This window comes from Vigna radiata, chromosome 7 (assembly GCF_000741045.1).
Source record: "Vigna radiata var. radiata cultivar VC1973A chromosome 7, Vradiata_ver6, whole genome shotgun sequence".
Classification (NCBI taxonomy): Eukaryota; Viridiplantae; Streptophyta; class Magnoliopsida; order Fabales; family Fabaceae; genus Vigna; species Vigna radiata.
The window spans coordinates 30,893,449-30,921,122 of NC_028357.1; the positions used below are offsets into that span (position 1 = coordinate 30,893,449).

General features: G+C 29.9%; 3 protein-coding genes across 3 annotated transcripts; 1 reads left to right on the forward strand and 2 right to left on the reverse strand.

Annotated features, from left to right (window-relative positions):
* Nucleotides 1–6,490: 6,490 nt before the first annotated feature.
* On the forward strand, nucleotides 6,491–10,791 carry LOC106769230 (peroxisome biogenesis protein 19-2). Its single transcript, XM_014654758.2, has 5 exons — nucleotides 6,491–6,635; nucleotides 6,710–6,758; nucleotides 6,859–7,135; nucleotides 9,507–9,823; nucleotides 10,439–10,791. The coding sequence occupies exons 1-5, from the start codon at nucleotides 6,596–6,598 to the stop codon at nucleotides 10,482–10,484; spliced, it is 729 nt and encodes a 242-aa protein (XP_014510244.1). The 5' UTR covers nucleotides 6,491–6,595; the 3' UTR covers nucleotides 10,485–10,791.
* A 323-nt stretch (nucleotides 10,792–11,114) lies between these two features.
* Nucleotides 11,115–15,239, reverse strand: LOC106769229 (probable pectinesterase 68). The gene is made up of 5 exons (XM_014654757.2): nucleotides 14,890–15,239; nucleotides 14,562–14,751; nucleotides 13,958–14,164; nucleotides 11,544–11,779; nucleotides 11,115–11,397 (listed from the first exon to the last, which is right to left on the reverse strand). The coding sequence occupies exons 1-5, from the start codon at nucleotides 15,141–15,143 to the stop codon at nucleotides 11,241–11,243; spliced, it is 1,044 nt and encodes a 347-aa protein (XP_014510243.1). The 5' UTR covers nucleotides 15,144–15,239; the 3' UTR covers nucleotides 11,115–11,240.
* A 4,726-nt stretch (nucleotides 15,240–19,965) lies between these two features.
* Nucleotides 19,966–26,985, reverse strand: LOC106765851 (putative glucuronosyltransferase PGSIP8). The gene is made up of 5 exons (XM_014650611.2): nucleotides 26,479–26,985; nucleotides 22,032–22,290; nucleotides 21,201–21,402; nucleotides 20,947–21,094; nucleotides 19,966–20,771 (listed from the first exon to the last, which is right to left on the reverse strand). The coding sequence occupies exons 1-5, from the start codon at nucleotides 26,751–26,753 to the stop codon at nucleotides 20,228–20,230; spliced, it is 1,428 nt and encodes a 475-aa protein (XP_014506097.1). The 5' UTR covers nucleotides 26,754–26,985; the 3' UTR covers nucleotides 19,966–20,227.
* Nucleotides 26,986–27,674: the final 689 nt, after the last annotated feature.

The window sequence follows — 27,674 nt, forward strand, 5'->3', positions numbered from 1 at the left end:
TTGTGGTTTTAGATTTAATTAATAATTGATTTGGAATGGTTTAAGTTTATGAAATAGAATTAGGTATACTTGTATAATGAATTAAATAAAGCACATTGGTGAATAGACTTTTGAATTTTAGAATAGGTTACTGCACCAAAAATCTACTATTTTTACTCTGTTTTTTCTCAGAAAATGTTGTTGTTTTTATTCTGTTTCTGTTAAAAAAAGTTGTTTTTTATACTTTGTTTCTGATCATAAAACATTGCTCTTATTACACTGTTTTTGCACCAGAAAAAGTTACCGTTTGAATAAAAATTTGGTATGAGAAATTGTGTTGTTTACTTACTGTTTCAGAACTTAAGTCTTTGTTGTTTCTGTACTGTTGCAGCCTATTTCAACATTATTTTCTTGCTGTTTTATACCAGTAAACATGTTGTGTGGTACTTTTTGGAATACTATTATCGTTGGTTGCTGTTTTTTTTTAATTAAAATACTACATCCAATGCTTGATATTTGACTTAAAATTTTGCACTACAAGAGCCTTTCATGGCCCTGCTCATACCAACATCAAATGGGTATGTTCATTGTTTTATCTCCTCATTATATTAGTTAAAGGAGTTCACAGATAAACTTAGTGTTCTTAATGTATCAAAATATCACAAATGCAAATATTCCATTATATATTGGATCACATTACTAACTTTATTTTTTGTGATGACCTTAGTCTTAGTTTTTTGTTGAAAATTTGAACTAGAGCAAGCTCTATTGATTGTCTTTTCTTAATAAGTGTGGTTTCCATATGACCTGCAGGTTACTGGTGTATGAATATGTGAACAATGGTAACTTAGAACAGTGGTTACATGGGGCTATGAGCGAAAAAGGGATACTTATCTGGGAAGTGTGGATGAAAGTTATAACTGGCACAACGAAAGCGTAAGTTCTCTTTGAAAACATCAAATAGAGGACAATATGAATTATTTTGTCAACTTATGAAAAATTGCAGTGAAAGATATTTAAAACCATGTTTTTCCTTTAATTATCAATCAAAACATGCTTAGAAAAGATCAATTTTAAAGATTTCGTCTATTTTTAGGATAAAGTTTGTATTTTTAGTGGTATGTTTGACATAACAATTGAAATTTTGTAAAAGGTTATTTTCTACAAAATTACCTTATTTCATGAATTAAACATTCAAGTGGTTAATGTGTGTTTTTGAATGGACATAGTATCAAACTAAACTTTAAAACATTAATAGACCACCATGTTCACTAACAAAAGAAATTCGTAATTCATGATTTCGAATAAATCTTTCATTTTGAATATGATTATAGTGAGAAATTCATGATATCATCTTAATTGGGCAGGTGAATATGGAGAAAAATGAGATGGTGGAGGAGAATTGTGTTTTGAAAAGTTAAATTGAGAAACTTGCAGGTGAAATAGAAGCAAGAGTAGTCCAATGAGGACATAACCTGATGAATCCATTTCCACAACCAGAAAAGATTACAGAGTTTTCAGGGGAGAATCTTCAATTGTCAAGCACAGAAGGAGCAGTGCAACGACATCCAATCTTTTATCACTATTTAAAATTGTAATGATTAGATTTGAAAGTACATATTTTTTGTTACAAATCATCAAAGAAATGTATTTGTTACATTTATTGATAATGAAATTTGAAGTTAAGAATGATCAATGTGTTATATTTGGTGTTCATTATGATAAGGTTGAATAGAATAAATGCCCACTAAAATTATGCACTTAAACATCAATGCAATTTCAAAGTTTTACAAAGAATGGTTCGTTGGGGTTGGAGTTGGATATAAATATGATAATCAATGGCTGAAGATCATTTCTATGTCCAATAAGTGCTAACAAAAAAATTGTTCATTAAAAAATCAATGTCATTTTGAAAGTTGATATGTCTGTGCAAAAACTTTGTTTGAACTCCTCACTTATTTGGCCTTTGCTCCCAATATTGTTTCTGCATAATAAGTTTTACAAAGAATCGTTCCTTAGTCATGGAGTTCGATATAAATGTGATCATCAATGCCTGAACATCACTTGTATGTCATATAAGTCTTAAAAAAATGGTTCACTTAAAAATCAATGTCATTTTAACAGATGACGTCTGTGTGCAGAAACTTTGCATGAACTCCCCACTTAATTGGCCTTTGCTCCTAGTGTTGTTTCTGCACAATGAGTTTTACAAAGAATTGTTCCTTGGCCATGGAGTTCGATATAAATGAGATAATTAATACCTAAAAGTCACTTGTATGTCCAATAAGTTTTAAAAAAAAATTGGTTCACTTAAAAATCAATGTCATTTTCATAGTTGACTCCTGAATGCAAAAACTTTGTTTGAACTCCCTATTTATTTGGACTTTGCTCTCAATGTTGTTTTTGCCCAATGAGTTTTACATAGAATTGTTCCTTGGCCATGGAGTTCGATATAAATGTGATAATCAATGCTTGAATATCATTTGTATGTCCAATAAATCTTAAAAAAAATGGTTCACTTAAAACTCAATATCATTTTCACAGTTGACCTCTGTGTGCAGGAACTTTGGCTGAACTCCCCACTTATTTGACCTTTGCTCACATTGTTGTATCTGCAGAATGAATTTTACAAATATAACTTCAATGCACGTAAGGGAGCATAGTTCAAATAAGTGAGGAGTTACGTTATAGGTTTCGCACACCAGGATAGATTGCCCTGCACCATGAGTTTTACAAATATAACTTTGATGTAATAATTATTTATAAATTATTATTCAAAGAATTATGTCATTCATTCACATCAAAAAATACTTATATATATTTCAAGTGATTTTTTTTTTAAAGTAAACATTATGTACATCCCTTTAATGTATAAATTATCTATTAATTCTTGTGAGGAAAGAAAGAGGATTTCAATCAAATTAATGAATTAAAATTTTAACGCAGATACACGAAAACAATTAATGTAAAACATTTGCTATATAGATGATGGATATGGAAAATGAAAACTTTATTATCATAACCATGTCTTTTTTATTCTGATTGTACCAATAGTATCAACAGATCTACATCATATTTCTATTTTTGTTTTCATAAATCGAAGTCCAATAAAATACATATATAACTTTAATTACAATGAAAGAATAATGAAAGAAATGAAAGAATAACGAAAGAATGTGAAGAAAGTCTGGTTTCTTTATCGAGGAAGTTCTTGCACCACATTGCTGGTAGTTTTGTATATCTTTTCAAACCATTTTTGTAATCTATGAAGATCATTTCGAATTGCGATGTATAGCTCGAAGACCATTCAAAATTGACGAAGAAATACTTCATGTAATATCCCTTCACATTTGCTCCATTCCTATAATAATGAAATGAATATAAATTAAAAAAGATGAATCAGAATCCCATAGTTTAAATTACAAAAATATTATATAAAAATTTTAACTCAACCATCGAAAACAGAATCCAAAGCTAAAAGTAGTTTAACTTCTCATACATGGTTCAAAACTTCTCCCAATAAAAAGTTCTATGTAATGAAACAATGAACAAAGTTCTCACATCCTATAATGGTTCATCCAACCCAAATACATGGAAAAAACAACCATAGAACACTAAAAATAACTAAATCGAAAAAATGTAGGAAAAAAATCATACGCACCGAACAAAAGCTTTAGAGTGGCGAAACGCACGACACGACGACGGAAAGAGGGGCACGTTCCAATCGGTGGTACAATGCCGGAATGTCCTCCGATGAACCGTAAATGGCGCAAGTTTGAAAGTGGTGGTGGAAAATCCGTAGAAGTGAAAAATCTCTTCTCCACGGCTTGACTCCTTCTCTCTCTAGGGTTTTTGGAATCCCAAATTTGAAATCTGATTTTGAAAACCAAAATGAAACAGCCACTTTGACTCCTGTCTCGTATATTTTCACGTCATTTTAGTTTTTTTATTATTTGACACGTGGACCACTAACAAGATGACACGTGATGGTGTCAAAAGTTTGTCACTTTTTAGGTAGGTGTCAAAGTATCATTATCTTTTTTTAATAGTACTATAAATTAAATGTTTTGATTGTAAAAATGTTATAGTTATTACACTTGAATTTATCTTATTAATAAATTTTTAAGGTATGCTGGCTTTTGAATATTGATGTGATATATTACTGTGTGTTAGTTTGATTAAATTGACTTATTACACCATTTTTTAAAACTGAAATGTATCTATCATGTAAAAGAAATTAAAACATCCATTTATGAAATTACATATACTGGTGAGTCATCCATTTATTAAAGGAAATTTTGGTTTTAAAAATTTAAAGACCTTTAAAATTTAAAGACCTTAGGTCACTTTATTGGTTGGGATAATTTTTTTTTATAATTATAATAACAATTTATATATTTTTCTGTAGCCAATGATTTTGTTTTATTAAAAAATGTGATATATTTTATAGTAATTTAATATATGAAAATTATGAAGTTACATAAAGAAAACATTAATGAAAATATAGAATTTCCTTAAAAAGAATTATTTTAAAAAAACATATAAATGTAAAATATAGCAAAATATAAATTTTCTTAATAGAATTTTATAAAAAAAATTAAAATATAAAAAGGTATAAAATCCAAAAATTCAAATTTAAAAATTAGGTAATTATTTGTTGAAGTTATTAGTTATTTAAATTAAAGTTAATAATTATGAAAAATAAATTACTTAACAATTTATTTTCAAAAAAAATTCCTAACTCTTTTTCAAAACTAAATTTTTTATTACTAATTAATTTAGAAATATTAAATTAAATACCTTTTAAATTTATATTCACGCGTGTTTATAAAAGATTATAAATTTTTAATAAAACAATTTATTATATAAATATAAAAATCTATAAAGCTAGAAAAAAATTTGTTGTGAAGAATCCGTTCATTAAAAAATAGAATTCTAGCAATAAACAATCTATAAAAAAAAATTAGAAAAAATATGATGAAAATTTAAACTTTTGCAGAAAAAGTTTATGCTTGAATAGTAAAAAAGTTCAAATTAAGAATTATTTTAATTAGTCCACTCGCTTGAATAAAATTCAAAAGTAGTATATATTATTAAAGAAAAGTCCTTACATGAATTATGTTATTTACAATTATTTTGAACTTGTTCATAAATATTAGTTTATATTGTTGTTTGTGATGATCCTATTTTATGGAAATAAATGATCATATAACTGTACATTGATTTTTTTTCTCATTAAGTATCAACACTTAATTAGAAAATTAGGTTGAAGTCGTTGCCAAAGACTTAATGTTTTTTCTATTTCTGTACCTTATTTTTTTTTTCTTTTTATGTTTTCTTAAAAAAATAATATTAACTATCTTTTATTGATAAAGAATGATGAATAAAAATATAAATAATTAATATGAATATTGATTATTGATATTGGTACAATTTAGATATTGAACAACAATATGTTTTCTTTAAAAATAAGGTTTATATTTTTTATTTAGGTCAAAGAAAAGTTACTATTATTACTAAAACATTGTCATATAACTTATAAGTCTTATATGATGATAGTATATTATTATCTTGTATGAGATTTTCCTGAGTAATTTGCATAAGTTTAGTTAAGAATAAATACTTAATATAATTTTTTAGATTATAATTGAACTTAAGACCACCCGAAGAAAATAGCACTGGTCATAATGGTTTAGAATTTGTATGTGAATTTTAATAAAATAGTGTTTAGATAAGACAAATATATGAATAAGTTGATTTTTTTATTTGTTAATTTTGTAATAGACAGATGTCAAAATATAATTCGCTAATTTATGCATCAACCTTTTTCACAGAGTTGCATTAACCAGCAATCAATACATTTATTTAGTATTAGTACAAATGCTTTTAAAGAGGTCTACCAAAAGAAATTATTCACACAACTCATTGTTATATACAATGTAAAAGTAAAAAGAATACTTTCAGTTTTATTTTTAAATTTAAACCTTTACAGCGATTAAAAACTTAAATTATGAATCGATATTTTGGAATGTATAAGAAATACTTTTTTGATAAACAACTTATACTTTAAATTTATAATATATATGTATATTTTTTTAATGTACAATGCCTTCCTCCTCGTATTTAATATCTATCTCTACTGTTTAAATTTCCAATAGTTAAAAATAATCACATATCAGAATTTAACTTTCCTTTGTAATTTAAAAGAATGAAATTTATATATTAAAAAATATTTATTATGAATTTGAATTATATTACAATTTATTATTAAATCATTTATTTTAATTATATAAATATACAAATAAACGAAAAAATAAAACAGTATAAATTATAATATATTTAAATGACACGTGTGGACATACATTGTAAGCGAGGAGAAACAGAAAAAAAAGAAAAGAAAATCTAATGAGATTAGATAAAAAGAAAACTTGATATGATTAGGAATGAATGATAATAATATAATTGGAAAAATCTAAAAAAAAAAAAAGAAGAAGAAAATATTAATATGGTAAATGCCAAGAACAATGTAATTGGAATAGGATGAGAAAGAAGACTGCATAGTTAGTTTATTCATTCCATTAGCCATAGCAGCAGTTGTTGTGTGGCGGTGACAACCATGGCTGACTCCTCTCAAGACCTCGACCAACTCCTCGACAGTACGTTCTTCCTCTCACTCACTCTCACTTTCTCTGATGTTAAATTATTTAACTGTTTCATTCGATTATTTCAGGTGCTTTGGATGATTTTCAGTCCTTCAACCTTAATCCTTCTCTTCCAAGGTTATCGTTTCCCCCCTTTGTTCGACTCTGCAATATTTTAATTTATTTTTCTTTTACTGAATCTTCAAGTGTATGTGTTAATTTAATTGTGTGTTGGAAGTGGGGGAGCAATTGCGAGCAAAAACGAGAGTCCTTCGTTGCCGTCGGGGGTTCAGGGATTGGGCATGGGTTTACCTGATTTGAGAACGAAGAAAAAGGGGAAGCAGAAGGCTTCGAAGGACAGCCACGTGGCGGAGGCGCTGAACAAGCTGAGGGAGCAGACCAGAGAGGCTGTGAAGGGCCTGGAGTCTATGACCCCTCCTGCTGCTGATGATTTGGGGAAGGATGCCTTGATGGAAGATTGGGTCAAACAGTTTGAGCAGCTTGCTGGCTCTCAGGTATTACTTTTTTTTCCTTTTCTTCCTTTGCATCAATTTGTACTTGATTTACTTATTCAGTATTTTCTCTTGTCAACGCGCTTTAAGTTTGTCGTCTTATCTAGTTGTGAGGTGAAAATCGGTAATGGATTTTAGGGGCAGTTATTTGTGTTTTTTTTTTTTTTGCATCTTCATGTAGTCTAACAGTTTGGATATGTGAGAGGGGGCGGTGTGGTGATACAGGGTTTTAAATTGCCGTGTTGTGGTTGTGGAAACTCCTAAAGCCTTGATGTTGCAGCCAGAATTGTGGCTGCAGACCGGTTATTCAAGCCTATCCGCACCCCATTGAGATAGGGTTTTTTTTCTCTTGCTTTGAGTGTAAGGAACCTAGGTCTTTGGTTTCATCCGTGTGTATGGAAAAACACCAGCCTTCTGTTCCAGGAGACTGAGAATTCCCTTGAAATCTGATTAAAGTTTGTTTGGCAACTGTCATTTTTTTTTCTTAGCAATTAATTTGTCTGCTGCCGCTTTGGACGATCATGAACTGTGGACTAGGTTGTTATGGTGTTTCCTGTGTATGATATCCTATCATTTCCACAAAAGTTAATATAATATAACACACACACACACACACAAAAGTTAATATAATATAATATATCAAAGAGACAGATTGGAGCTAAAGGACCAATATTTGTTTGCACTAACCTGGGTTTTGTGTATTGGAATAGTCAAAGTTGTGTATCAGAGGCAAATCAGTAATGTACGGAGGTTTTTATCTTTTTCTGTAAATGTGCTTTTATACTGCACATATACATATTCGGGCATCATACAGACATCTCAATGTTTTGGTAGTCACCTGATACATAAGAGGAGGAAAAGAGATAAAAGGAATGAAAAAATTATGGTAATTCAAATGGTATGGTGATATTACTCAATGTGACCAAGAAGCTGACTGCTAGTTACATTAATGGGTGTAGTTTGAGGGTCACCTCCCCTCTCATAACTGAGCCAATTTGTATCTTTATAGCTAAATTCCCTTTCGCCCTTATTTATAGTCAATTCCACTTACGTCTGATCCCCTCCTTGCCCTCTGCATTCATGTTCTTTACTACTGGTTGCCTATCAGATTACCACCACATTCCCAATTACCTTTTATCATTTTTCCCTGAAAGTCAAATGTTCATCTTTCTTGAGCTGCTATGACTTTATTCTTGCATTTGTATTTTGTGGATTATAGACTCTTTCCAATAATCCCTTTGGAAGATCTTTTATTGAAACTCCTATAAAAAAAGAAATCAATTTGGAGGTTCCACTCTTATTAGTTATTAGATGTCCCTCCTGCTTCTTTATTAAGTTTTCATGCATTTCCTAAATATTCACTTGCAATATTGATATTTAGGAAGGGGTGGGGAGGGGGACTCAACTTTAACAGCCTGTATTTTAAGGTGGTCTACCTGTGAGGCACTATTGAACTGGTACTTGCTAGAGTCTACCTTATCAAGGTGACTGCTTGCTCGTATATATCCTTTGTTCCTTTGTGCTCTTTCTTTATGATTTAAATTGAAAATGGGATTTACCTTTTTTTTTTATGCAATGACAAAATCCAACTGCTCGTACTTTAGAAATCTAGGTTGGTACCATTGTGATGACATACCATGTTTGGTATTTTCTGAGTCCAAATGTCATGAAATTACGAGTTCAGTTCATCCTAGCCTAGATGTTGGCCCTTATTTTATGCGTATGAAGTTTTTCCTTTATGGAAATGTGAATGCAGTGATCTTACTTTTAATGCAACAACTCAGGTTCATATATTACCGTTGGAGATCCCACATCAATCAAATGTGAGGAAATTTATATATAAATGGGGGTAAATTTCATTATACTGGTTTTATAACCTTAAATTAGATTTGAAGTTCACTTTCTAGAAACTAGAGTCAAGTCATGATGACAGCTTATTTAATTTGATTTTTGTATTCAACTGATAACTTCTGTTTTCTTAAAGAAGTTGAAAACTAAATGAAGAATTAAAATTGGAATCTATTAATTAAGAGAACGAAAAGTTAGAGAGATTTGGACTGTACGAACTTTTTTGTGTCCTTTTGCCAAGCTCTGCTCGGAAAAGAGACTGGTGACATGATAGGCCAAGCAAAGCAGAAATCGAGGCCTGGAATACTTCTTTTCATATACAAACGTAGCCTCTATTATATCTTCTGTTATATATGTGAAGCTAACCAAACTAGACCAAAGAATTTGCCATGTTTTGGTTATAAATTTTTACCGAGGAAGCAAGTAATTAAGGGCATCAAAGATATTGTAACTACCGCATCTTGACTTCCTTTCCTGGATTTAATGCTAATAATGTTATTATTATTATTATTATTATTTTGAATAGGATATGGAATCTATTGTGGAGACCATGATGCAGCAACTTCTGTCCAAAGAGATTCTTCACGAACCAATGAAAGAAATAGCAGAAAAATATCCTAAGTGGCTGGAAGACCACAAATCTAGCTTAAGCAAAGAAGAATATGACCGTTACGCACACCAATATGAATTGATACGAAACCTGAATGAAGTTTACGAAAATGATGCCGGAAACTTTAACAAGATTGTCGAGCTCATGCAGAAAATGCAAGAATGTGGACAACCACCAAATGAAATCGTCCAGGAGCTTGCTCCCGATTTCGATTTAGCGAGTCTTGGCCAGATGTAAGTTCCCTTGGTTATGTGTTGGTAGTGTTTATCACACTATGTACTAATATTAATCATTGTTTACTTTTATTTTCTTAAATAAGACCCTCATGTGAAAACATGCATCGATTATTTTTAGCTTCCTAAACTCTGAACTAGATGAATAGTTTGTCTGGCAATTTTACATAAGAGGTGTATGTTGACCTTATAGCTGTTGTTTATGGGTTGAAGCTCAATGTATCAGTTCTGACTTATGTTGATAATCAATACTGGCTAATAAAATAAATGGCTTCGTACAATCTGTAAAATCTGTCTCTTTTATTTTAGTGCTTAATCAGTGATCTAACTTTCGGTGAGTTACTACTGCTGAAATGGTTATTGAATCATCATATAAAAGCACGATTTTATGCAGAATTGACTAGATCCTAGTTTAGGAATGAATCAGCCTTATCTAATATATATTTTTTAAAAGCTACCATTCCAATATATATTTTTTAAAAACAAAACAGGTTATCTGGCAGCATCCATTGTCATTCAGAAACTTATCACTCCGTTTTTTTTTTTTTACATCTTGCAGTTTTCAAACTACATTCTTGTATGTGCATCAACTGATGTGAACTTTTTCTCCTGCAGATCTCCAGAGATGCTTGAAGGTCAGCAAAATTGTTGCATAATGTGAAGCTATTTCTTGCCATTTATCAAGTCTCTTTGATGGTTTACAGGTTTTTAGGAATATTTGATTTTCACGTGTCAGAATAAGATAGTTTTATGTGCTAAAATGTTTTCCCCTACTCACGAAAAGGTTACGAGGAAACCACAATTAAAGTCTCCTTTAAAGGTTCTATATGACAAAGGCATGTCTGTCAGTATTTTCTGCTGGAAATTATATTACGAGTTGTTAGTTGCAAACAAAATTTGCTTTCTGATTTGTTGAGATTCATTTGCCGTCATAATGAGTAATGACAAGCTATTTGCAAGGCTGAAAAGCACCAATAGATTACTAGATTTATAGGTAAGATACACGAATTGTTCTTTCTGTAAAGGACTTACTAGTAAATGATGCCATAACTAGCCATTCGGTCTATATATCATCAAATATTCAAACACCAAAATTCTTTGTATGAGTTGTGTAAAGTCCCCCTCCCCTAACATTGCTGTAAAACCAGCTGATAAACACGGAAATGAAATTTTATTCATAATAAAAGAATCAAGATATGGCATTTGAAAAGTGATAGAAGAGTATGCAGTATACAAATCAGGCCCTCAACTGTATTTGTCAGTTGCGAAACAAAGGCCCCTTTATTAAAGATTGAATGGATGAATTTCCTATGGTTAAACACAAGATGAAAAAATGACAGCAATGATATTGGGTGGACTAAAGCTGTGCAATATGTTGTTTTGGGGGCTGTTTGCATTTAGCTTGTTTAGCTGTTAGCTAAGCATCAGAGGGTGTCATCCAGTGTTTCCCATTAACAAAACTCTTGACCAGGAATGGGTGGGCAGATTCAAAATCTAGCTCTTTGGCTAATGGGACTCCACGTATAGCCGCAGCACCAGGTCCCCAGCATTTATACACTCCAAAGAACACAGTCCTAAAAACCCCAAATCAAGATAAATATTTTCAAATTAAATTGGAAGAAACATACCATAGTAAGATGATTATATAGTATGAAATGATAGTGGATAACCCAAAGAAAATTGTATGATTTAATATGACTAGAATATTGTTAGCTCTTACTTGTTATTGTAGGAAGTGTTCCAATCATCCCAACCACCATGTGCAACTATGTTGTCGAAGTAGGTGTAGGCATAGACAATCCTAGAGTACTGGCCCATTGCACGGCCCACATAAATTGGGCCTGTTCCTGTCACTTTGCACCGTACGAATGCGAAGCCTGTTTTCTCGTATGGGGATTTCCTATCTTGGGCTGCTATTGACCCAAACCTCGTGGCAATTGAGTGTAGCCTGCAATCCTGAACCGAACCATGCAATTAAATCATCCGTATATAAGAAAAATTATTAATGTCATCAACAATTAATATACATCTAGTAAATCATCTAGATCAAATAAATATGTATGTGTATTATTACTTAATATATAATACCTTGCATGAACCACGGTATGCTACGTATAATACCTTGCATGAACCACGGGTCCAAATTGTTACACACGAATGATTTTACTTTTACTTATTATATTTATGCATACTTAGTATAATTTTGGTCAAGCCGCTTTTTTTTGGCATAATTAACCTTTTGATCTTATAATAGAATAATGTTTTTGCTTTGGTTCCTTTTTATTATTTATTTGATTTTTTTTTGGCTTTTAGCCTATAATAATAATTTGTTTTTTAACTCTGATATCAGGATGAGGTTATTACATATTGTGAATTGTTAACTTAATATTGTTGATGTCTTGAAAAATGTTACTGAAGACTAAAATAAAAAAAAATAATATTTATAGAGACTAAGATACAAAATATTTTTGTATGAGAATTAAATTAAAAATATCATGTTCTTTTAGAACTAATATTAAAATTAAACACTTATAAGAACTAAAAGTCAAAATAGCATATTTATAAAGATTAAAAACAAAAATAAGATACATTACGAAAGAGTGAAATAGACAAGTCGCTAAGGGTGGAAAGTTCAACCAGGTTTTAATAACGCTTAAATATATAATTTATCTAAGTAACTACATATATCCATCCTATAAAATAAAACAAGAATTATAAATTTTTCTTTTAATCCTCACACATTGAGATGATACTTTTTATGATTTTATTATTGTTAATCTAATTGATATACTTGGTTCACATTTCGTGTGATTGTGTCATTATATCATTTGGATGATGTTCTTAACAGATTTAATAAAGAATATTAACGGAAAAAACTAAAAGACAAAATCTTTTAAAGAAACAAAAAAACAAACAAATGATGAAATAGAAACTAAAATCGAAACACTCTATGTTGGAATAACTAAACTTTAGTTATTAAGAACAAGTATTTGGAACAACATTTTAAAATATAAACTAAAGAAAAATATAGAACTCTTTATGCTTATTTAAACTTCGACAAATTAATATTTGGTACGGAATGAGTGAAGAAGTTAAACTACTGGGTAATATATTGTTAAAATATAATACATTCACCATATGCTATACCTTTGAAACATTTGATGCTGTCATTATTTTATTATCAGTAACTAAAGTTATAAATTTCACTTGGGTTTCGTTTTTGTATTTTTTCTAGATAGAAATAATAATTTTGTATATAATTTTTCTCTATTAAACATAGTTTGAGAAAATAGAAAATGATCAATATAAGAAAGTACGTACTGTTAAATTAAAAAAAATGGAAACAGCTTTGAGAATAAAGAGCAAACAATGAAGTCACGTGTGAGTAGGTACGAAATTTCAAACAAAAAGCCGAAACAGTGAAGCTGTAAAAGTTAGAAACCTGCGCTCGGCGAGAAGATAAAACATGAAAAAAAAAAGACTCACAATTTTTTTTTACTAACTTTTTAACAACGTAAGTACATGACACCACTTAATGATGGTCCGTTTCAAATATTTTTTTTAAAAGAAAAGTTTAATAATTTTTTTTTGACAACTTTTTAACAACACATACATGACAGTTTATGATTGGTTCGTTTCAAATATTTTTTTAAACATAAATTCAAATAGACTAATAAAATGATGACACGTGTTTTGTTGTCAAAAAGTTGTTAAAAAAAAGTTGTCAAAATATCATTGTCCATAAAACATAGTGTAAAAGTTAAATAAAATTGATTATATAACACAATCAATTATCTGATATTTTATGGGAAAATGTTAATGGAAAAATATTTTATTAGCAGAAGTTTGATTTATTTATATATGGCAAAGTGGCAAAAAGCTCAAATCCTTTTTCATGCAAACCATGTCGTGCACCACTAACTCCCTAGCAAATTTAAAAAAAGAAAAAACTGCTGTAGTGCTTTCTGAAAGTGGATAAAAAGATGAAATAATAATTTAATGAAATTCATGTTTGATCAAATATAATATAAGAACAGTGTGAGAAAAAGAATTTTATTCTGACAAGAAAAGATAAAAATTAAAGGGTGTGTGGAATAAAATACTCAAACACAGGGTTAATGAAATTAATGTTACCTTGTACATGGACCTGCCATTCCCAAAAATGAAATCGATGGAACCCTCAATGTAACATTCTTTGAAGTAATGACGGCCAGCATCGTCGCAGAGAGTGTCTTGTGCACCGTAGAAACCGCAGCCGGAGAAATAGGCTTTGTCCCCGGAAATGCGAAACGCCGCCGCTTGCCACCCCTCCATTCCCGGCATCGGCGCCGGAGAAGTGTTCTGCACCGTTTCATATTAATTTATTGATTGCAGCCGAAAGGAATAATCCAAGTCAACAAATTCAACGCTTCGTAATAGTATAAAGTGGTTAATTCATGCAATGCATGGACCCATCTATCAGATAATTATTGACTCTATAATAACACATCATCATCATACACGCAGAACAAAAAAAAAGTTATTAGAACCCTACTTTGTGAAACACGTAGAAAAACGGGTAGGGAGTGTTTTTCTCTCCCCTTCTTTACAAACAGAAAAGAATGGATTTTGTTCACTCACATGCATTTTGAAAACTCTTATGATGTTACGTTAAAAAGAATCTTTGGAGATGCAAACAAAAAGTGGGTAAGTGTTAATAAATGCATTGATAATGACAGAGCATGAGTTGAAAAGTTACCTTGAAGCTGATATTCCTAGCAGAGAAATAGTTGGCAAAAACTGTAACAGAAGCTGTTCTGTAAGTACGCAATTGTTGGCCGTTGGGACCAGGGTCACTCGCCCTGTCATGCCATTCTATCACCGTCACATCTCTCCCCGCTCCTTCCAATCTAATGTACGGCTTCGTCACGGGCACTACCACCTTCTCTCTGCACCAACAAAACCAGACACTTTACTGCCATTAATAAACAAAAAATGTGTTTCAAAAGCTATCAAATTAATGGAACACAAAAAGAATCAATGATAATAAGTTAATAACCAGTAGAAGAAGAATGATATATATATACATGTAATATCCGGGGCTTATCTGAATATGAACGTTCATTGTGTTGTTGTCCGGGACAGCATTGACGGCCGCTTGGACTGATCGGAAATGGCCTCCGCCGTTAATGTCGACGGTGATTACTCGGTGACCGGTGGGTCGGATCCACCTTGATGAGTTTGTGGAAGACAGCATTTTGGGAATGGTGTCGTGGTAGGTTGTGCATGTGACAGTTGTTGCATGCAATAATAACATGCAAGAACTGAAAAGCAGAAACATTTTGAAGATGACACTACAGTAGCATCGGAAAGTACAGTAGAGCGAGATTGTAGTTTGCAAGAGAATGAAATGCGTGTGAAGAGAAAGCAGATGGAATTTGCAAGGAGGAAGAATGAGATCAGATGCATGCAGAATTTATAGGCTGTTGAGAACATAAGAGATAGATCATCGATTCCTTCTAACGGTCACTTTTACACCTTTTCTTTTCTGTTTCGAAAAATGCAGATAAAAATTATAAAATTCTATTTTATTAAATAATAGTTATTGGTGTTTAAGAATTATTTTTATCTATATATTAAAAAGAAAGTTATTAAATAAATATAAAAAATTTATGTGAGTGTTGGTTTGCATATGATAGTAAGATATACGGATAGGAAAATGATATTTTAACACTATTTTTTGACACCATTTTGACACTGTACATGTGTCAAAATGTGATTGGACGATTTCAAATTAGAAAAGTTGAGATAGGAGTATATTTGGAAGAGAAAAACCTTGTTTTTTTAATTTGAAATCGTCCAATCACATTTTGACACGTGTGCAGTATCAAAATACGTGTCAAAATAGTGTAAAATAGTGTGAAAAAAAAAATGTTAAAATATCATTAACCATACGCATATTGGAAGGTACAGTGTTTGACATCATTAAAGTCCAACTATTTACCCGTGATTCTTCATAAATTGTGAATACCCTAATTTCCTATATTTGGTTGGAATATGTAGCCACGTGTTCATTCATTTCATGGGATCCAAATCATCCTCTTACTTTTTTTTCATTTATGACGATGAAGATGATATTTTGACAATATTTTTTATAACAAATAATCATTTTATTAATTTATTTAAATTTTATATTTATAAAAATATTTAAAATAAATCAATCACAAATACATTGTCAAAAATTGTTTAAAAAATATTGTTAAAGTTACTTTTTCCATTATATATTACTTTGTTTTCTTGAATTTCTCTCTCTTAACTTTAATTAGTTAATATAATTCAAGACACTATAGTTTTAAATTTTTATAATAAATAATTAAATAAAAGGATGGCATTTTTAGTTTAAAGAAGAATTTTTTTTCTTTTTTGTTTTATTTTTTTCTCAGAGTTAATTGCGTTTTATGTGCCAATAAAAATAATACATTTATTAATAGTTGAATTATCTTAGGAATTCTTTTAAGAAGTGAGATATTTATTATTCTCAATATTTGTAAGCAAATCTTAAACTGCGTTTAGAATTGGTTCAAACAATAGATTAATGTTTTATCGATTTGTTGAATTTTATACAAATGAAATATATACATTTAAACTAACTAGAAATTTTTCGATTCTATTTTTTAATGACATAATTATGCGTTGTTTTTCTAGTAAAATTTTGTTCTTTTATTATAAATCTTTCTATTTTTCGATGAAAATGTTAAGTAAAACATATAAATGTAAAACGTTTTCAATATTCATCGCAACACGTAATAAAATTAAGAAAAAAAATATTATAAAAGGATTTAGAAATGTTATACATTAAATTTTTTAAATTTCATTACTTTATATATTACAAAATTATTATATTTTGTATTTTTATTTTAAAATGTTAAAATGATATTATTAATTCTTGTTAGTCATGTACTTTTTTTTTCTCAGTAAAGAAATGACAAGAGGACAAGAGACAAATCAATAAAATAAGCAAATGCTATAATTGAAAATTTTAAAGCCATTGTGTCACTAACTAAAGAAACCCTATGAAAAATTATGCATAGTACATTTCTTGATTTTAGAGTATGCATGTTGTTCTTTAATTATGTTCAAGCTTGGATTGGATTTACAAGGTGTTATAGTTAGTATATGAATGTTCCACATTTTTAATGTTTAGAATATTGTGAATGAACTTGACCTTTCCTATATTGTTTTTAGTTTCAAACATTAAATACATAAATAAGTTAACATAATGTTCTAAATCACTAAACTTATTGGAAAAAAAAACACAAATATGCTTTTTAAGCGTGAGCTATCACAGTTTTAAAATTATTTAGTGTGTATTGAAGGTGAGTATCTTAAAGATATGATTGATGTTGGCATTGGCATGCAAGTGTGGTAAAGCATATGTGTTTTTGTGCCTCAAACGGTCATTTGGAGTGGATGACACATGATGGTCCCAGCATCATGAATTGTATTTTGTATCATACCATAAAACCTAAACAACTCTTTAACATATTTTTATCTTTCTGTACCAAACAGACACACAAGTTGGCCCCCACCCAACATTTTTTTTTTCGAACGTTATTGCAAGTTGGAAAATCAACACTCACTAACATCCTCGGTTTGAGGCTACTCAGATTAAAAATTACGCCACTACACTTTGTACGATATACTCGTATTAAATGATTGATTTAAAACCCAAATGGGTATCAGAAGTCAATGACATTCGGCAATGATCGTGGAAATAGAGGCACATAAAAAATGATTGCAGTTTCATCTTTTTCCAAAAATATTACTAGTGCCTTTTCGCTGTTAACAACATGCAGCGTTCTTAAACTATAATTAACATTTTAGATTGTGACATTCTAAAACAAAATACTGCTAGCTTTTAACTTTAAACCACTCATCAAGTCATCACCATTGCACATGTTCATAATTATTTTTCCAATAAATATATATATCTTCCTAATGATGTGAGGGAAAGTATGTTATTATATATATATATATATATATATATATATATATATATATATATATATATATATATATATATATATATATATATATTTATTTATTTATTTATATGTTCCGGTATAGAGTTGAGTCATCTAAGTTCTGCATGATTTTTTTCAAATTTCGTTCAGTCGTTCTCTTGACCTTCAATCTACTGTCCTCTAATCTTATATCTTTCTTTTCAGGAAGTACTTGTCAAAGGTACTCCAATACTAAATTTAGCAACTGGGTGTTCCATAATCTGAGTACTGTAATAAATGCGCAATTAATGAGAGTGTTTTCCTCTTACCTTTAGAATTTATAGTTTTGGTTATGGGTTTTGAATTAATAAGATCTTAATCAAGATCCAATTACAACTCAATCATCTATAATCACCATTTTACCTTAATTGTCTACTTACCATTTATGATCGTCCGGTCAAATCATTACACATTCAGTGTCACTGTCCGGTAGATCTCCAGTACATTATATATTAAGAACTGCAATTAGTCATGGGAATTGTAATGATTGTTAATAATTTAATACGAAAATTGAGATGGTGTCATCTCTTGTACCATAAATCATCTCAATCTACGATGAAGGTCTACATTATAAGAAGATTCGTATCAAATATTACCATACTCTAAATACTTCTAAACTAGGTTTAGTGTATTTGATATAGGTGTACATAAAAATAATATAAAAGGAACATTATTTATTAGATAAAATTGTTACTCATTGCATCTTACCATATATGTATTGTTAATATGAGTGTTGAGTGTCTTGCAGGCACCACTCCTTAACATTACGGTTGAAGAGTAGTAGTTATCTCCAATAACAAGCAAATACATTAAAAAATGTTACTCATATATAGAAGTAATGAACTACCTAAATATCTTTTTTACATTAAGCTTTGTAAAGCAGGTGAATATATATAGATCCGATAAATATATATAATGTTTTCTTTTAGTAAATACCTTAAATGTTTTTAGGTTATATATTAATGGTATATGTAACCATGTATGTGTCTATCTTTTTTTTGTCTAGTTTTTTTTTTTAAGTAATAGAATCGGACTCACTTGTTTTAAAAGGTATTTTTCTTCTAAAAGTACGCAAGTTTGTTAGTTTAAATTCACACAAAATTTGTATTCCTTTTTGTTCTATATTCAACAAAATTTGTATTACTTTTTATTCTATATTCAACAAAATTGATATGAATTTAGTACGCGAACCAAAAGATTCATAATTTTACATTTTCAGTGATTAAAAATATTGTTTTATAAAAAGAAATGTAAAAATGTCAAATTTTTTAGAAATTGAAAACACATATTGAGTTCTTAAGTCAAACTCGATCCAAATGCTAAGCTGTAATATTAGAATTTAGGCCCATTTATTTCTTCATGTTATAATAGGACCCATCTTTGGGCTCCCTCAGCCTGTAGAACTTTTTTCATCTGTTATTGGGCTAGCACACAATAATAGATACAATTAACCAGCTTTTTAGGGTCAGGGGCGAATATACACACACACACACACAATTTTTCAAATATTAATTAAATCAGCAATTTTTGAGACATGAAAAAAGTATTTTTAAATAATAAGTAAACGATACATTTTTAAAGGCTTAATACGAGAACGGTGCTCATCAATTTCACATGCTATAGAACATTTATCTTGATTATAATATACACTGTACGGATATTAACAGTAAATTAAAAAAAAAAACGAGGTTATTTTCAATTAAGTTGTATGAAGAATCAATATCAAATGTATGAAATAGTTTATAATTATTGTACTTGTATAAAAGAAACGTAATAAAACTCTATAAAACATATTTTATAATATAAATAATAGTTGAAAAAATAAAAATACGATGAAGTGTAGATATATATTATTTCCAAAATATAATTATTTATATAAAAAATATAAAAGAAAAATAAAAAATTCATTTAAAATTGTTATTATCCATCTCCTAATAAGTTACCTCTCTCATCAACATGATGAGAACTTGTGTGACATGAGGTGTGCCCACGAAATTTGAATTCTGATTGAAACATACTAAAATAACTCCTAAGGTGTATATTCTCTCCCACTATATTATGTTGCACTCTAAATTTATATGAACAAGAGATTCAGTGGTGTGAGTAAATGTTAAAAATTTGATTACACGAACCAACAGTGCAATTGTTACAGTATATGAGAAAAATAGCAAAACAATCTTTATATACACACACTAGCTGCCGCTGGTAGTAAGTGCAACATGACCTTCTGCCTCCAAAAGAATAGAATGTATATAATTTCAACCATAACAAATATCTTGATGGAGCTGAATCCATGGCACTTTCTCCCCTTTAATTTTTCATTGAACTTTCATCCATGTTGTAGCATGACCAATTTGAAAGTTCAATATAACTTGTTAAACCAAGAAGGGGGCGAAGATTCTCCTCCTATTCTTGGCAGAAAAGCTTCCCTTTCTAGAGACTGGTGAAGCCCTGCCATTATCCTAGTCATAGATGCCCACACAAATGGTGCAGCACAGAATGCATAACCAAAAACGCACAATGCTCTCACTACCCCATCTGAATACCAAGGAAAAGCCATGACCATCAAGACACCAACAATTCCAAGCCAAGGCATCAAAACTGGCAACATTGGAAGCAGAAAGGCATTGATTGCAACTGAGCACAATGCAAAGACACCAAGCAAGTAGATTGGCCATCCTAACAAAGGATGAACTGTGGGAGGAATAATGAAGAAGGGTGTTGTGTAAGCAGCAAGGATGCTCCACAATGCCACCAATTTCAGAGAGTTCTGCACCAAGCTGATGCCCTTGTCAGAGCGCCTATAGCACAACTTTGAGAGACTTGGCCTTGCAAAACGAGTCATTGCTATTATGCCCAAATATATTGCTGATTGAATAAGTATCACCGCCATCTCCGCACCATAACTGCACTAAATAATACGCCAATTGTTACCATGGTTCATATTTGAGAGAAATGTTACCATTAAAATAAGCTCAAATGATGTGCAAGAAATCAAAGTGGTCCTAGAAAAAATGTAAAAAAGAAAAGGAACAGAATCATCTATGAGGTCTGAAAATTTGAAATGAAATCCAATCTTACCCCAAAGTTTGACGACGTTTATCATGCCACTGGATGCCCAATGGCAGGACAGGCCAGGACCACCAATACCATGGCTTCAACCATGGTGCCCCTGGAAATGTGATCACACTGTTTGGTCCACAGGGTATGCTCCAGCGAAGTTTAAGATCTGAACATGTCAGAAATGGTATTAGCATGCATCAAGTTTTCAGGAGTGAAGTTTCAAAAACTAAAAGATGAACATTCCTTTTTGTTTGTAATATATACATACTTACAATAGTAAGAAGCATCCATCTGATAACCTAAAGGAAGCCTATATGTTCCATCAAGCCTGGTGCCATTAGATGGTGGATAAAACATTGGCTTATCAAGCAACTCTGGGAAATAGCTAGCTATGAAACCCTGGTCTGCACCGTCAGGATTTTCTCTCCCATTTTCTAATTCATGAACCATGTCCTTGAATACGGCCATTGATGGCTGCAAATATCAAACAGTACAACACAGAATCTTAGGTGATCATTTTTTTTCACATAAATAACGTTTTGAGTTAAGACTAGCATTCAGTACACTCAACTTATTGGATTCCCTAACAGACATGTGATCTATTAAATTCAAAATGCTTTCAAATGAGCCTAATCAAACTAGACTTAAATAATTTGACAACATAAGAAAGAAAAGGTGATTTTTTTATGGCATTAACAAAATGTATGATACTTCTTAATCAGAGCTCTAAAGATAGTCAATAAAAAAATTTAACTAAGATTAGTTTGGAGGTGGTAATACACACTCTTGAGAAAACTAATCGTACAACTTGTTATTATAAGATTACCTTTTTTTCCTAACAAAACTTTGCTATTAAACAAAAAAACTATTAAAAATTAGTTCAAATTTTGACTACTTTTATAGACTGTCGTGTAACGAGAACTATAATGATAATTAACAAAGTGATTATCATAGAAATTGATAAATTTATCATACATACTAGTATTAATGTAAAAAGAAATTATACTGCTCTTATATGGCATCTATATACAGTTAAAAAAATGTGGGAATGATTGTGGAAAGTTTGGAGTTATATCGCAGTTTCGTAGATGGTGAAATTGTACCTGCAAGACGAAAAGGCCCGTGTGGAACACACAAGGATTGATAAAGACCGCACAAAACTGTCCACATTGAAACAACTCGTCCGTGTTGTGAAGGAAGAGGTTGTCTGCGTCCAACATCACAACCCTGTCATACTCCACTAAGCTCCACGCGTACAGTTTGTTCAACGATAACTTGAATCTCTTGTCAAAATTGTCTTGATGCTTATATGGGTTCTCCAGATTTTCCACTCTCACTACTTTCGCACCATCTTCCTTTTCACTGGACAACACACCAATAACAAACAACCCTCAGTTATTGTTCATACACATAAAAATTATCTTCCTCGTTTATTTTATGCCTTCAATATTTATTTCTACCCTCTTTGCATGATCGTAGGGACCACTACACACCACCGTCTAAAACCCTAGCCATCAGTTTCATGTAGCACAACTCTAATCTTTAATGCCAGTTATCTTCAAGGAACTGTACTCATAAATTAAGGAATATGATAAGAATATCTATTATGCATAGTAGTATATCAAGCTTAACGTTTTTTTCATTTCAGGCTTACCAAGTAACATCATTTTTTTCATTATGGCATTGTTATCTGTTTTCTTGGAAGCTATGAGTGGCCACTGGGCAATTGACCCAACCAGTGAGATACTTCAGTTTTAGAATTGATAAATCCAAATTAATTGGATCCGTTCAAATATCTCTCTAATATCAGTTGACTCAATTCAACTATAATATAAAAATATAAAAATATATTTATCTATTTTTAATACTTTATTTATATTTTCGTTTTAACTTTTGAGACAACTTTTTTTTTGTACTCCTCCATTTTTACTATTTTTATTTTATAATTATTCAAATACTCGACCCAATGAAAGGAATACTACCTAAATAAATCAGCTTGAATCGATTTGGATTAAAAATTATCGAAGAATATAAATACTTTTGATTTTTATTTATTAAGATATCGATTTTTAACAGGAACAAAATTACATGGGACAATGCAAAAACAAAGGAGGATCCTAAACTTAAAGGAGATAAAGTTATAAAATCAAATTCTCGTTTAAATTTTTAAGGTTGATGCGAATTTGCTGATACGTATTTTAAGAATAGTAATTATAAATTGAAACTAATTTTTCATTAAAAGACATTAATAGAGAATATATTGGTGTCAACGTCAAATACAATAATGCATGATTGCATTAGTGATAATATTAAGAAATAGCCAAATTTCGTGCAATGATTTCCACTGCAAACGACGTGGCACGACCACGACACAATTAGAGAAAAAAAATACCATGACAAGAAGGGTGCTTTTGTTTTAACCATTGAAATGAACGATAAGTGATAGGTGCACCTATCTCTTTTAAAAACAAATGTCCTAAATGCTTTCCTCTTAATTGTGCAAGACTAAAATGACACATCTAACTTAAAATCCCATGATAAAGTAAACTTAAACAAGACATAAATGATTTTTTAAGGATAAATAAATTATTTTAAACACATTGAAATGCAATACATTTATAAATGCCTATTTAATTGGACATTTCAAAACACCCAAATTATGGACTGTAAAATCCAAATACCTTTAATATGTAAAAATTTGAAAAAAGAAAAACACCTTAAAATAATTTCTCTTAAAAAAACAGAGTTTGTTAGAATCAACATAATAAATAGTACTGCTTTTAATATCAGTTTTGGTGGCGACAATTTAAAAAATTATTTTAAGTAATAAAAAATAATATTCCATTGATAAAAAATGTTTATTATATATTTTTAATAAAAAAAAGTTTTAATAGTTTTTTAAATATTTTTATGTACTTTGAATTAACTTTAACAAACTAATGTTAACAAAATTCAAAAACTATTTTCCTTTGCATCATCTAACAAAAACTGTTTCTCAATTTGTTTCCATCCATGTTATTATGGGAGAATGTTAAAATGTTTTCGCTAATATATATCAAAAAAATGTTGACCATGACCAATTTAACATATTTATTATTTTTATCATTGTAAAATTAAATCTTAAATATTCAATGATTTAATTTTTAATACTATCACGTTATAAAATTAAATCTTAAATATTTGATATTTTATTAATTACTACCATTTGAATACTCATTCGTCTACAAATATGCAACAGACACAGACTTCACTTTTTTAAAATTTAAATATTAGCTTAATTTACTAAAATGAGTAGAACTTTGTAGATCAAAGTTCGTCAGAGCCATTCTTTATTAAAGAGTAGTTAATTTTATTAAAAAAAAATCTACGTTCTCCATCAGGGCCAAACGATATTTATTAGTATGCCTATTTTAAAAATATCAAATTAAGTTAAATTTTAAACATTCATTATAGTATTAGGTGTTATAGTTTTTAATTATAAAAAAAATTGTTAGAAGTGGTGAGGTTTGCACTCACTTATGTATATTTAAATAGTCTTATCTTTAATCAAAGTAGACTTCCAAAAAAATACTTGAATTCGGTATAAACCTAATTATTAATAAAAATAAATTAGTAAAACTGAATTGTTTCGGTATTATAATTTATCAATAGTCATTTTAGTTAATACTGAAACAAATCAAAACAAAAAGTTAGATTGCTTAAAAACTAAAAAGAAAAAAGTATTTGATTTGGTAAATAATGTAAAAGAAATATGACAATTGGATTTGACATAAAATGCCATAAAACATGCTTCCTAAAATAAGTAAGAAATGAAAAATATTTTCTTTTCATTAAAAATAGTACTTTTATTTCTTTTCAAATAAATAAATATTAAATAGAGTGCCTTAAGTACTCTCCAATAAATGTATGATAAGAAAAAAAGCTTATTACATTAACAAACAAAAACACGCTCCCTCTTTTACACTATGTTGTTTAAATTTCCTTTGCAGTTTTTTTCTACTAAAATAAATACGGCACTTTCCAAAATAAGTTAACGTAGAATAACTTACTTTTTAAAAATAAATATGCTACGCTAAGAGTAATTTAAACACAATGTTTTTAAAATAATACTTCAAACAAATGTATTTTTGTAAGACTAAAACTGCACTGTGATAGAAGGAGGAATATTTTTTCTAGAGAATTAATTTCTTCAAATAGAACATAAAAACATTAAATGTCCCTCTATAGATACTGTACTAAAGTATTTATAATTTTCAACAAAACAAATGCGAACTATAACTCGTCAAAAGAAAACTCCGAAAATATTAATTACAAAAATTACGTCTCACACTTTAATATTGTACATATATTGTCAGGAAAATAATAATAAAGTCACATATATATATATATATATATATATATATATATATATATACGTTATTTATTCTCATAATTTTCTATTTTATATTTTTATTAATTTTTTTTTCGAGAACCGGATAATTCTTTTAATAAAACAAAAATATTTACAAAACATTGCAACGGAAACATCACAAAGACTATGTTTAAATAAAGTTTTTCAAAAATTGATCCTATTAAGAAAGGAAAAAAAAGTCTTTATAACAATTTTTTTTTTAATAATTTTTTGATAATGTGATATTTTGTGATTGATTTGTCTTAAATATTTTTTTAAAATAATTTTAAACATACCAATAAAACAGTGATATATATTTTATTATCAAAAATTTATTAAAAAAAATTGTTAAAATTTCATTAAGAAAACTTGTTATTTAGAAAAGCATTTGCCGACCGCAAGAAACAATGACCAAATAGGAACAAGACGCGAAAGAACCATCCCATTTCTCAAGGACGTTGATACCATCGTCAAACGCCCTTGAACTTCACGCGCAATCCCAAACACACAACACAACAAATCACGTGTCATGTGACAACTTACAACACCATAACAAAACAAGGGCAAACAATACCCTTATCTTGTCATTCCATTCAAAAAATGTCAGTTATAATGAAATTGCTGATAGCTACTTTTTTTTTCATAAACGTTTTAAAAATATACCTGATTCTGTAAAAAAAAAAAAATACTACGTTATATAAACCAGATGAAAACACTCCTTACAAAAGACTAAAAACGAATAATACCAAAAAGCACGGTTAGAAATAAAAATCTGATGAACTTTTAACAAACAGTTGAAAGACGTGGACTAAAAATCTTATATTGTGTTGAATAAAAAGATTTTAATGAAATCTTATTTTTAGGAATTTGTATTATGTTAAAAAAAAAAAAGGTTTGGAATGCAGAAAGTGAGTGTGTGGAGCCAGGTTTTGGATTTCGAAGGGCTTTGGACGTGGACGTTCAGACCCTAAAAGCCATTAACATTGTGCGCTGTCACTGTACTAGACCACACTGCAAACCCGATTAACGCTCCCAATTTCTCAATCCTACCCAACCCCATTTCATTTCAGTTGCAGCAGAGCAGAAGAAGACGCTGATAAAGTAAAACTAAAACTAAATAAATAAATAATTAAAAAAGATTATTATTGAGTGGGACTTACAGAGCTCGAATCCAGCGAGGAGGGACATCGAGAGAAGCAATGACAACGCGATCGGCTTGAGCGTCGAGCGTAGCCAGCGATTTCAGGAGTACGCGTATAGCTACGTAGAATTCGTAGTCTCTGGGCGTACCTACGTACATCATGGTGGCGTACGCGTTCCTTCTTCTTTTCTCTGTCTCTTTCTCTTTCTCTCTCTCACAGGACACACACCACAATCCCGATAACAACACCGCCATCACCACCAACAATCTCATCTTCTTCTTTTCCCACGCCATCCCCAAATTAGATAAAATTGAAGGTGGTGGTGTGTGTTTGTATAAGAACTGAAAAGCTGTGTTGGGTTCACTTTGAACGTGTTGAAAAGTGAGATGGCTGAATAGTCTTGGTCAGTTTTGGGTGGGAAACGAGGGAAAGAAGCTCTGTTATGTGTAGAGAGAAAGAAGGAGGAAGCAGCTTTTGAGTGGTACCTCTCACACAAACAAACCCAACCAATCTTTTCTCTCTCCCTCATATATAATTATTAACTTCTAATCTCTTTATTAATATTTTAATCTCACTCTATAATAACCTTATATTATATCACCTTATAACATAATTCTTTCTGTACTGTTTTTAATTATAAATTATCACTCTCAACTTTGCGTTATTTGGCCCGCTAGTTTCTGAACCCAACTTACTTTATTGTTTCTGTATAATGGAGTTTTCAATAGTTACCAAAGGAGAGTTTTTTTTTTTTTTTTTTTTTTCTATAAATTCTTTAGCGCTTTATGTTAGCAAGACAGGATAAATGAATATATATAAAAACAAAGTCCTTATCTGATTATTATTTTTTGTAATAACATGTATTTATAGCTTTTTTAAGTTATAAATAAACAAATATATTAAAATACTTTTTTCTTATTCGATTTTTCAAGACATTTTTTACAAAAAAAAAAAATATAATAGGAGTTATATATTTATTGCGAACAATATTTTAAATGCAGTGATAATTTTAACAATGTTATTCTAGAGGCTTGATATTAAAATGATTTTTTTTATCATAATATGTTTAACTATTGTGATGATTGAATTTTAGCATTTCATATTTTAATCATACCAATAATATCTTTTCATATTGCAATATATAGCCAACACTATATTTTCAACTTCTATTTTAAATATCTAAGTATTACTTTAAATACTTAATGTTTTAAAAA

Coding starts and splice junctions, on each gene's coding strand:
- LOC106769230 (XM_014654758.2), top strand. CDS start 6,596: ATGGCTGACTCCTCTCAAGACCTCGACCAACTCCTCGACA. Junction 7,136..9,506: donor AGCAGCTTGCTGGCTCTCAG/GTATTACTTTTT, acceptor TATTTTGAATAG/GATATGGAATCTATTGTGGA. Junction 9,824..10,438: donor TTAGCGAGTCTTGGCCAGAT/GTAAGTTCCCTT, acceptor TTTCTCCTGCAG/ATCTCCAGAGATGCTTGAAG.
- LOC106769229 (XM_014654757.2), bottom strand. CDS start 15,143: ATGTTTCTGCTTTTCAGTTCTTGCATGTTATTATTGCATGCAACAACT. Junction 11,780..13,957: donor ATGGCAGGTCCATGTACAAG/GTAACATTAATT, acceptor GGTTCGGTTCAG/GATTGCAGGCTACACTCAAT. Junction 11,398..11,543: donor AACACTTCCTACAATAACAA/GTAAGAGCTAAC, acceptor TGGGGTTTTTAG/GACTGTGTTCTTTGGAGTGT.
- LOC106765851 (XM_014650611.2), bottom strand. CDS start 26,753: ATGGCGTGGGAAAAGAAGAAGATGAGATTGTTGGTGGTGATGGCGGTG. Junction 21,095..21,200: donor GATGGATGCTTCTTACTATT/GTAAGTATGTAT, acceptor TGACATGTTCAG/ATCTTAAACTTCGCTGGAGC. Junction 20,772..20,946: donor AAACGTCGTCAAACTTTGGG/GTAAGATTGGAT, acceptor TATTTAGTGCAG/TTATGGTGCGGAGATGGCGG.